Here is a 12,294-nt window from a genome sequence, read left to right on the forward strand (position 1 = left end):
ATTATCCTTTTTGAGAAAACAGTGGGGAACCTGCATGCCCAACCTTTTTTATCATAAAACACGATTTCATCTGTTGCACATTTTTGTCCCCCCCAAAAAATCAGTCAATTGACTGATCGTTGTAAATCACCTACATTTCTTGATTTCTTCCAAATAACAGCGAGCGTGACGGAATAATTTCACAGGGTATTAAGTAGTACCAGTATGATCTTTTATCCAAGTAAGGAGGTATAATATTTGGTAATTGGGTAGATTGCTTTTGGGATAAATGCAAATGATCCATACCGGTAGATGCCTTTAAAGTCTTGAATTCAATGTGTGACGAACACATTTTTAAAAAAAATGGTTCACATGACGTACGTACATGTACATGTGTAATTGGAACTTAAGCTGTAGCCTAGTAATTCGACATTGCTTACAAGTCACAGGAATGAATATGTTGCAATTTCCTTTTCTGAAACGGACTTGATATTAATAAGCTTGGCAAGTTGTCAACATTGTCTCGTGACCGATACACTTACGTACCCTCAGTAACTGGACTAGGAAGGAACTGTAGATTAAAAATGATCCGCCGTGCTATTTGCAGGGGATCAGTCGGTGAGCAATCTAAAGCAATCTAAAAGGGGAATCTGTTATCCAGAGTGTTACAGGCAGTTCCTTTCATTAAAATAAAACATTTAAATGTCAGAATTGCTTGGCCAAAAAAGGAGCATGGACATCTTTAAGCTAAGTTTATTTTTAGTATTTGTGATAAATTAAACACATACAAGTTGAGAAGGTACCAGTAACATCCATTAAATTGAATTATGAAAAAGGTTTAATTCTGTCCTCAAATTGTTCAACCTTTATAAACAGTGCAGATATGATTGATTTGTTTCCCCGAAGCCAAACACTATATCCACCCAGGAATATTGAGCTCTGCTGAATCATGTTGGGGGTTGGGGACTGAATCAAATATTGACAGGCCGTCACGTTCACGGTTTAATATTCTACCAAAATACACAAGGTCAAAGGTTAACAGTGGTGATGCAGTGACTCATCTGCAAATGGGACAAGATATGTGTGTGTGTGTCAGTCTCTCGTTAGACTTGTATCAGTCCATCAGTGGATTTGTATTGTGATTGACATGATATTGAGGTTTTTGTTTTGTACATTGTTTTGAATAGGGGAAGTTGCACAAATTCACATACATGGACTCTATAGTCAGGCTTAGTCAGCGTGTTTATTTTTTTATTTCGTCCCTTTATATGGAGGCATGCATGTACATTACCCCCGGTATGTACATGTAATTTAGACATAGATTCCTCAAACGTTCTTAAGCTTTTGGACAAGCCTGAATAAATCTATGTCTTGTGGAGACCAGATCAGGTTTAAAGGTGGGAAAGATGATTTCTGCCATCATTTTAAAAATATTATCTTTATGATGAATTAGGTCTGATAACTTTGAATGGCTGACATCTTTTGGAGCTTTGTGACACTCTCCCTTCCTCCCCCCCCCCCCCAAAAAATTCTCCTTCAACACATGTATTCGGGGTTTTTTCCCTCTAGTTTGCTTAATGGGTCGTTCCATGAATTTAGAGTCCAAAGTGCGACAGTTTTCTGTCCCTGTTACATGTACCTGTCATTCAAGTGTCATTAAAATGACTTAACTGCCATTTTTAATATGTGTTTATATACAAATATTGAGTGGATCAGCGTGGAATGGGAGGAATATTATCGCTCGGTAAAATTTGTACTTTTCCATTTCACGAGGCGAAGCCGAGTGAACTGGAAAAGTCCAGATTTTACCGAGCGATAATATTCCTCCCATTTCACAATTTAAAGCCACTCAATATTTGTTTTATATAACTGACATAGATCCTTGTCATTTGATATATATTTGAACTTTTTTTTTTCAATATAAAACTGGAGGAAAATGTATTTGTCTCTTCCAAACCACCCCTTCACGAAAATGTTTGAACCCAACGCTGTAGCGCTGGCTCTTTGGAACAATACGCGCAACGCTGAACGCGCACACCAGCATGCATTTGCGCACAAATACCGCGTCATGATCCTAACTGTTGAATAGTATTTACCATTCCCCATGGGCGGATAGTACTTTTTGAGCCGGGGCGTGAATGGGAGCAATAATGAATGTCACGTGATGTGAGTTATGTCAGTTATATAATTGTTAATAATTTTTTATAGATTTTTATACATTTATATATTTCTCTGTGTAGCCAGATGTATTAGAATTGAAGGCCTTTGGGCCACAGTTTTTAGGTAAACTTTTGTAATTCCGGGCATATGCCCCTGGCTTTCGTTTTTGTTTTCGTGGTTTTTTTTGTTTTAATATTTTGTGAATGTTTGTTGTTTGTATGTGTTTTTAATGCCGAATAAATAATAATAATAATAATAATAACTAAGTTTTATTTGTTGGGTACCGGTAGGTCGTTTGCTGAACATACATAAATCACTCTTGCAGGTATCGATGCAAAATTAATACCTCACACACTACAAGCAGCAGTCAGTCGTAATCAACAAATTTAATCGCATCAACGTACCATACACATGGTTGAGTTAAACCTACGGTAGCTGCACGCAGCAGGGAATGCCTACAAGTTACTGTACCAGTACCTACACAAGGGCGGATCCAGAACACAATTTTGAGGAAAAGATGGTGGTGTACTCATTGCCTGCCTTTATTGCGATGTCACATTAAAAAAAAAAAATTGGTTTCGTTTTGGGGGGGGGGGGGCCATGGCCCCCTTTGCCCCCCCCCCCCCTGGATCCGCCCTTGTACCTGCACAGTATCTCTTTTGTTGACAACCAATAGGCTATATTTAGTACTTCCTACAGGTTCAATTCTGTTCCGTTTTGTCAATACTTGGTCAAGGTTAGAAAGCATAACCGTTGTAACCTTGTTCATCCATTCAAGTTCGGTCAACTATGTCAGATATTTCTAGTATTATTCACTTTTGGTTGTCAAGGCGTGACTGATTTGTGTTACAAATATTTGGCCATATATGGTCCTGGTACTTGCCAATTTGTCATCCGGAACTCAATTCATAAATTTTACTTTAAAATGTCAATGTTTAGTCATAACAATGAAATCTTTAGATATAACAATATATTTATAATGAAGTTCATCTAGTGGTTGGGTCTGAGATAAGATTAAAATAACAAGAACTGTCAGCAGATGACATTTATGTTATCATAAATAAACAATAACAATAAATAAGAATGGATTAGCTCTGCAGATATAATAAAAACAGCAGAACATACCGGTATGACACAGTTTATTAATTTAAAAAGAAAAAGTCATCTTAAATGATGACTGCAACTTTGTCCATGATGAGCTATGTACATATTACTTCAGCAAGTGTAATATTTATGACATGTCAATTTCTTTAACCATAATTTTGTAGAATTTTTTGTATCTTTCAGAGTCATCATACAGACGGCTATGGGAGGCTTGTTGGAAAATATTGTCAACTTCTCATCAATCGACTGGAGTTTAGTAGAAAGGTACAAAAACGGTCTGCGCATTCCAAAAAACATTAATTCAAAAGCAGATTCAATTTCATTTGTTTTTTTATTTAAAAAGTGATTTAGTTTTAAGTGATGACTAAAGAGTTTCTTTACCCTTGTTTCAGGTTTATGGTAGAAAATTGCTTATACTTGAATGAAGTTGTTTAGTCCCTTTTTGGTTAGAAAATTTCGTACCATACCTTGCTTTGCGATAAGTAATAAGGAAATAAAACCATTATTAAGTTGAACAAAGAAATTGAATGGAGCTGGGTGTGAACTTCAGGATTGCCGTTCCGGTGCTCTACCAACTGAGCTATCCAGCCCTATATTGGCAGTTCCCTATTATGTCAGTTCTTTGTTCATGGGTGTTTTTGGCTTCTGACTAGCGCCCCTTGAACAAAGACATTGACAAATTGGGGAACCGCCAACATAGGGCTGGATAGCTCAGTTGGTAGAGCACTGGAACGGCAATCCGGAGGTCGCAGGTTCAAACCCCACTCCAGTCAATTTCTTGAAGACAAAAAAAGAAATTTGTAATGCAGCTACTCAGTTTCCCTATATGGTGTATTTGAAAATCGTTATTATAAGAATACATGCCATTGTTGATAGACTATTTCCCATTTATATGTTGTACATGTATACCTATTTTCAGTACTGTTCAGTTATTTGCCAAAATTCCCTAATATGTTCAGGTTTTAGTATGTTGACTAACTCAACATTATTTTCTTTTTATTTGTTTGTTTGTAGCATCCTCTCTTTCCTGGGGACCTGAGACTTGCCTCTCCGGAAAGTGACCTGGAAAAAATGGCCCAGAATGACATCAATGCATTGTGAGTCTATTATGTGATTGATCAACCCTAACTCCCTAGGCATTTTTTGCTAGGATGCACCCTCAGTCCTGCAAAATCCTCCAACTGCCTCCGGGTAAAAATCGCATACAGCCTCAATCCTGCAAAATTCCCTGTTATTTCTTGAATGTGGTCCTTGGAGGGGTGACCACTGCCTCAATCCTGCAAAATCCTCCACCAATCACTGTCAATATGTTGAGGCACAGCCAGGGACATCCTGGAGCAGTGCGGAGAATTTCAAGTATAAATCTAGGCCTAGATTTGTTCACGGCTGAGCATAGGTCCGGCCTAAGACCTTGACACAGTGCATCCTCCAAAATCAGCCACACCTTTGTGCCATATAGCCTCAATCCTGAAAAATCCTCCATGTTTCAAAGAGGATTTTGGAGGATTTGGGAAGGTTAGGGTTAATGTTCTCATTAATTTAATGTTTGCAGGCTTTGTGCGAGAACATCTTTACTGCTGTTTTGTATTTTTAATTTTGGCAAAATCTGATGTTTGTAGCACTCTTATGAATTTAGGAATAAAGCCAACCTCTTTTTTTCTCATAGAGTTTGAGATCCAAATTTTGTTGAAAGTGCAATAGAAGCACCATTGGTTTCTGTGTTGATGATTTGTGTGGGCAAATTCCACAAATTCGGACGTACATGTACATGTACATGTCAGACAGTGTAATAAGCTTCCGTGTGTGAATATGATACATTACTAATATGAAAAAAAGTAAGACTGCTGCAAACTGCTTACTGACTGGATGGACCTGAAATATATAAATCTAAAAATTAATGTGGCCTGACGTTGCGAACTTAGCAAGTTCTTTTTCAGAGGCTAAAACTTTTCTGTTTTAGCCTCTGAAGAAGAACTTGCTAAGTTCGCAACGTCAGGCCACATTAATTTTTAGATTTACATTACTAATATGTGACATCTAATAAAGAAAAAACAATTACAGGCCAAACAAATGTACTACCTCCTTAACAACCTCGTAAAATCATGTGGTCAGATGTACAAAAAGAGCTGGATAAACAGAATTGCCCTTGTCAGATTCCAAAATCTTCCAGCAAATGAACACTTTCAATAATTACATAAATGCCTCAAAGTCTCAAGAGGAATAAGAACATTGTTAACTTGTTATTTATTTTCCTGTTGCCAGTTTCCAGATGTCTGTTGAGATCTTTGATCATCTGGATGCCTTGCTGGCATTGGAGGAAGCCAGTAAGTCATGTCACTCATTCCTTCCATTCCATTTTGGAGTGCTTTCATAATTTATGTACTTGTAGCTAGCACCTTCTCTAATAATTCCAAAGCTCGGCACTACATTCTGCAACCATGGCAACGGGTCAGACACACCGAAGCTCATCAGCTAACTCCAAGTAGTGTAGATTTCCTTTAAAAAATGTAACGACTGGTATCATCTCTGAAATATTCTTGCTTGCCTTTTTCCAGGATTCTAAAATTGGTACTGTTGCTAGCTTTTTAACCTGGCAACTTAGCATAGTTTTCTGACAAATGCCTCCAGGCATGCAACTTTTCCTCGGATCCGCTGATTTCCTCGTTTTTTACTTCTCATGAATGCCATTATATATTGAAAAATTCTGCACAAAGCCTTGTGTGGTTTGGAGTTTCCTCGTTTTTTTTTTCTGAATTCCCAGTTACATGCCTGTGCCCCCCGAACAAGAACAATGACCAAAATGTGAATTGTTTCCTTTCTCCAGTTTTCAGCACCTTCAACTTGGCACGGAGTATGTCCGTAGCCCCCAACGGCCAATGTCGTCTGGCACCACTCATCCCGGTCATCTTGGACTGTGGGCTCCTGTACGACTACAGCGTCAGACTACTCTTCAAACTTCACGCATGTGAGTCATCAAGTATTCACTGTCCTTGAAGATAAAATAAAATGGCAAAATATAACCTATTTTCCTGTTTTTAAATTATTACTTTGGATTCAACTAAATAGTTTGTGAATTCCTTGACTTTTTTTCAAAGATTATCCATATTATTCTCGAAAGTGGATTACCTCCTACCAACAATGTTTTTTAACGATTTAAAAATAATCCTGGACCACAATTTCTTGTAACTATCGTTGGTGATTCAAAAACGTGTGCCACATTTTTGGGACCAACAGTTGTCACTATGAAAAAGGTCAAATACATTTATCTATGTCAAGTTTGTTTCGACTTTTCTGTAATTGACATGTACATTCAAACAGTCAAAATCAAGTTATGCCTCCCAGGATTTTATAAGATAGGAGTGTCTTTCCTTTGCTAGATGTTTGATCTTCATTCAGTATCTCATTTAAAAAAAAAAAAAATTACTTTTGTAGTGTTGATGGAGATTAACTCAACTCCCTAGGCATTTTTGCTAGGATGCAACCTCAATCCTGCAACATCCTTCAACTGCCTCCATGTAAAAATAGTATATAGCCTCAATCCTGCAAAATCCTCCGTTATTTCTTGAGTGTGGTACTGGTACTTGGAGGGGTGACCACTGCCTCAATCCTACAAAATCCTCCAGCAATCACTGTCAATACGTTGAGGTAGAGCCAGTGACATCCTGGAGCAGTACGGAGGATTTCAGGTATTATCAAAGCCTAAATTTATGCACGAATGAGCATAAATAACTCAAGGTCCGGCCCAAGACCTTGACAAAGTGCATTCTCCGAAATCAGCAACACACTTTTGCCATGTAGCCTCAATCCTGCAAATTCCTCCAATTTGCAAAGAGGATTTTGGAGGATTTGGGATGGTTAGGGTTAAACCAAAAGAAGAACCTTGACACTAACATGTATTCATCTCTCTGTCCATTCCTCTGCCAGGCCTGCCAGCCGATACACTGGACGGACACAGGACTCGGTTCTTGAAGCAATTCCGAGCTCTCAAAGCTTTCTTCCAGACGTCTAGTAACCTCATGTACTTCCGCAGTCTCATCCAAGTGCCTAGCCTCCCCGATGTAAGTCAAGCCGTCACTTATATAGAGAGAAGTTATAAAACAAGTACCAAGTGGTACAACCCACGGTGGGTAACGCGTTAACACAGGCTACAGCACCTCAAGAGTAAAGAAACTGAAAATCGTGCATGCATGCACGTGCACAATGTCATGAACACAAAAATGATGAAATGTACGATACGTGGGAATTTTTTACAGTAAGTTACGTAACGCATCACTCTGGTATACATGTACTCTTTTCTTTACCTTGTTTTGAAACTTGTCATTCGGTGTTGGCACTGAAATGACCCACATACATGTACTACATGCAATCACAGTATATGCAATCACATGTAGCCTTCACTCGGTACACGAACCGTACAACCGTGAATTTTGCAGTGCAATGGAGGTGATCTAATATGCAAATTAGACACATGCGCATCAATGTCATCAAACAGCTATTCCAAAGAAACTCACTTGCAAATCTGTGATAAATGCGTGGCATGGAAACAGTATAATACACCCGGATAGAATGGGAACAGTAAACTGTCTACCAACCAACCCACCCACCTATCCACCGACCCAACCACCAACATAGTGAGCTCAGGCCCACGGCGCATTTTCAATGGTGAAGCCTGTGTAAATGTTATGAATGTTTGTGTCACAATAATATAAATGTTAAAGATATAGTCCATCATTTGTAGTTTGTGCATTTTGTTCGTTTGAATCAACAAAAGTGTTCAAAATCTAATGAAGGATACTGAACAACTAACCTGATGAAGTTTCAGCTCAGCTTCAGCTGTATATTCCGAGAAAAACAGCATTCTAGGATCTCAATTTCAAATCAAAAGTTGCTGAATCATGTTTTGAATTGGGCCTGAATTCAGCGTCCGAGACGTGTTCTCACTGAGCCGATTGCAGCTATACGCGATGTTGCGCACTGATCCGACGAATTATAGCAACCGCGCACGCGTGTGCGTCGTGCCAATGCTTGCGCACGCTTCGCTGAATAACAAAACAAACTACTAATTTAAATTTTTCTACTGTGCGTCTTAAGACGCACCGTTGGAAAGGCCTTCTTTCGTTGATTACTCCAAAATGACAGCTTGCCAGAAAGAATAATTTCACAGGGAGTTTAGTCCCCTTACTATCTTTCAACCAAGTATGCTTTTCAACAATAATTACGCCAGTTACTTTTCGGATGGCTGCAAATGATGGACTATAGCTTTAAGTCAATGGGATCGTTGTCATTGTGATTTTATGAGTAGTGTGTACTAATTGCTTTCTTAGTTTTAAGAAAAGCATTGATAAAATTGCTCTGGTACCGCTTGCTTGCTGGAGCAGACGTCTTGACTACTCAACCCCTGCTTTTCTTCTGAACAATTCTTGCGGTTGTACATGTACCATGAGCAACTCTTTCACATGTTCTGTTTGTAATCCTCACTGGGTATTTTGTGTAGGAGTGTCCAAAATTTGCAAAATGCCAAGACCGTCCTCTGTACTGAATCAAAACTGGGAAATCAAAACAAAATGCAGAAAAATTTAAAAAAATTGAACATTGAGCTTCAAGATGCTTGACTGTATTATACAAAACCAGAAAAATCACCCAAAACACATGCCGGATGTGAAATACATAAATTACAAGTATAATTTAAAATTGGTTAAAAAAGTTCTTATGAAACCCCCGTGAATTCTTCTTTTTTAATTTTTTTTTGTAAATTATATTTTTGTTGTATTTTCAGTCTTACACCTTAGACTGAATTTCTTAGACTGCAACTTAGATTCATTCGCCAACCCAGAACAGACTGGACAACAGCCTTAAAACCGACGATGATGATGAAGATTCGCCCTCATTACTGATTCTCAGAAACTTTGATTGTTTTGTTTTGTCAACCTCCTCCCCAGGAACCACCGAATTTCTTCTTGGCAGCTAAGCAGAGCGATACCTACATTGATCCAGCCATTATCCTACAGACCATGGAATCCTCTACAGACAGCAGCTCAAGAGACAGCCCGCCATCAAGCGTACGTTCACACATCAACATTTATTTTTGGCCCATCCGACCAAAACCTGCGCAGGAATATGTTCTACAACGTGTGTAGGGTCCTGCTTTTTGGAATTTAGTTTGTTTCATTTCTTTGGCCGACTAGGCTTATCCAGTCAAGGGCAATAAATGTGTTCTGTGAAAGAAAAGAAAGCTTTATATTGAAATATTGTGAATGAAAATGAAGACTTTTTACCTCAACGTCCGTCAGGTCATTCATGCAGATAACCATTGTGTGAATTCGAACAAGGGAGTCTGTGACTAGACTAGTCATCAGTGTTTGTTCACATGAAAAGTTATGTGAACTGGCGAGACTTGTACACTACATTGGAGGATGAGTGCTGATGACATCATGTCATGGAAACAGAGTTTTAATAGCGTCAACCATAAATCAATCCCAAGTCAATCACAAATCAGACACAAGTCAGTCACAAGCCAGTCACAAGTCAGTCACAAGTCAGTCACAAGTCGGTCACAAGTCAGTCACAAGTCAATCACAAGTCAATCACAAGTCAGTCACAAGTCAGTCACAAGTCAGTCACAAGTCAGTCACAAGTCAGTCACAAGTCAATCACAAGTCAATCACAAGTCAGTCACAAGTCAGTCACAAGTCAACTTGCAAGTCAATCACAAGTCAGTTACAAATCAACATGATCAATCACAAATCAATCACAAGTCAATCACAAGAGTCTAATTACAGACTCTGGTGTTAGAATTTATCCAATAACAGTTCGGTATTCCAACATTTGACAATTTTTCGTTAGGGATAAAGATTTCATCATATGCATGCAAAAGCATAGTGGGGTTCCAGCAAAATTGAAGAGATTGTCGTGTTCTGTAGTAACATTAAAAAAAAAGTTTGGACAGCGAAGTGTTTTTAGGTGTCTTGCGTGTCCAAACTTTTGTGAGAACGAAGTTTCCATCTCTTTTTGATCGCACAAAAAAAATTACACAGACTACTTTTGAATACCAAAGCGGCTTATTATTACCTGCAAAACTTTCATTTTATTATAGTCACAAGTCAGTTGTGTTAGGTCACATGTAACAGGGGATGAACAGTAACAAAGGAATGCCTTTTCTAAACTCGTGGAACAGCTTTCGACTTGACTTGAGATAACTTGTGATGCCTTCTAGTGACTTGTGACTGACTTGATTACAACCCTGCTTTGAAGAGTCCAAGTTAGGGATCCATTTTGAAACCAGTTTGGTCTTAAAAATATCGATTACAAAAAAATAATTGATACAAAAAATTAATTGTGCAGGTTTTCTCGGAGCCAATCTTTGAGGAGTTTCCACCACGTCAGGAGGAGCCACTGTCCAACACAGCCATGCTTCTTGACTTCAGCTCACCACGCCAGAACGGACAGACGTCAACACCCCAGCCCCCAGTACCACAGAGAGATGAAAGGTTAGACTAAAACTCATCAAATCCGCTTACCACAACAGCCCTTGTTTACCATCAAATGTTGCTTATGGTGCTAGTCCATGCTTATAATGTAAGCACAAAACATAAACACAATATTGCAGCCGATTTTATTTTGGTTGAAACAGTTTTACTCAATATTGGAGAAAAAAAATGTGTATAACTGTGTGAAATAATGTAATAATCTGGTGGTTGATAAAGATTAACAAGAATTGAATCTTTAAAAGCAATTGATTTTATTCATTCATTAATTTATTAATGGCAGGGATTTTCTGATTGAGCAACTGCAGCAGGAAATCGAGGAGTTAAAGTTTGAGTTGGATCGGATCCAGCGTGAGGATCAACGGATTATTGACGATCTCAAGAAGAGAGTCCTGTACCTTGAAGACGACTTACATGAACACAGGCGACTTATTGAGAACAGTTACCAGGTATCAATGCTATTAGCTGAAGGTTTTCAGTTAAAGGGCCCATGCAATGTAATTGTTTTAAAGCAGTCCTTGAAAAAGCACCTTTGTGCCCCATTTTACCTTATTTTCAATTTTTGTTTTGCCATTTTCAAGGGTATTTGGGGGCCTTTTTGTTTCTAATGTTAATGCAAATTCCATAATCATTAGCAAAAGTGCAATGTAATTTCAGGCAGAAACCTCAATGTTACAGCTATTTCACCACCAAAAGTTGCCTGAATTTTGGACATTTTGCTGCCGTTAATTTTCTTTGGTTATTCGTAGTTGTGTCAATACATGGCAGTAAGCCAATGAGCAAACTTTGCTCTCAAATGTTTTCTTTGAGCAAATATTTGGGTTCACAATTTGAACAGAAAACCCCTAAACTGAACAGTGTCTTCCTTAATTAAATGACATCGCAGCAACAGTGCCCTCAGTTGTCTGGAAAGCATGGACAATTTTAAATGCTTAAAGAAGTGCATTTTACAATAATGGACTAAAAAAGGTATGTTAAATAGTTTTCATACATTTATGAGGAGTAGAAAGCTGCACAAAATGTGTTCCTACGAAAAATTTCCCTTTATTTGAATGTTTTGTAAAATTGGTGGGCAGTAAAGGCTTACAGCACAAAATGGTCCATATTAAGAAAATCATCCAGCAGTGCCATTGTGGATTCATTTTTTTTTGAATGAATATTTTCTTGCATTTTTAGGAAAATGAAGACTTGCAGACCAAATTAAAAGACGAAACGGTGAAAGCTGAAACTCTGGCCGTCTCTGCTGTCATGACAGGGCAGCTAGACGAAGCAGAAAGTATGATCTTTGTTATTTCATTTTGTTAAGTAATGGTTTAAAAACTTAGTTGCACAGAATGGTAAAAAAAATTGTTTAAGCCAAACTCTGCAGAGGATTTGCAAGGAGCCTTCCTCCACTGAACAAGAATAACACATGCCTTGTACGTAAACTTTCAGATATAACATCAAGCCTCATGTAAAGTAATAACCATAGAGTTTTTCCTTCCTCAATCCTGTACACTGGTAAAATTGTGCAAAACCTGTTGGATTTTTTAGAAGATCTGGGAGGGTTGTTTTTTTAAAACCTACA

The 12,294-nt window shown here is 38.2% G+C and overlaps 1 protein-coding gene across 2 annotated transcripts in view; it reads left to right on the top strand.

Moving 5' to 3' along the window:
- Positions 1-12,294, top strand: part of LOC119730322 (huntingtin-interacting protein 1-like) — a 43,450-nt gene that overhangs the window by 14,804 nt on the left and 16,352 nt on the right. For both annotated transcript variants that reach the window (XM_038203160.1, XM_038203159.1), the window contains exons 5-13: positions 3,427-3,507; positions 4,258-4,340; positions 5,506-5,567; positions 6,068-6,208; positions 7,168-7,301; positions 9,183-9,302; positions 10,585-10,730; positions 11,011-11,176; positions 11,904-12,003. In XM_038203160.1, coding sequence (XP_038059088.1) covers positions 3,427-3,507; positions 4,258-4,340; positions 5,506-5,567; positions 6,068-6,208; positions 7,168-7,301; positions 9,183-9,302; positions 10,585-10,730; positions 11,011-11,176; positions 11,904-12,003 — 1,033 coding nt within the window. The remainder of the gene's footprint in view (positions 1-3,426; positions 3,508-4,257; positions 4,341-5,505; positions 5,568-6,067; positions 6,209-7,167; positions 7,302-9,182; positions 9,303-10,584; positions 10,731-11,010; positions 11,177-11,903; positions 12,004-12,294) is intronic.

Source organism: Patiria miniata, unplaced genomic scaffold (genome assembly GCF_015706575.1).
Source record: "Patiria miniata isolate m_02_andy unplaced genomic scaffold, ASM1570657v1 HiC_scaffold_22, whole genome shotgun sequence".
In the NCBI taxonomy this organism is placed as follows: domain Eukaryota; kingdom Metazoa; phylum Echinodermata; class Asteroidea; order Valvatida; family Asterinidae; genus Patiria; species Patiria miniata.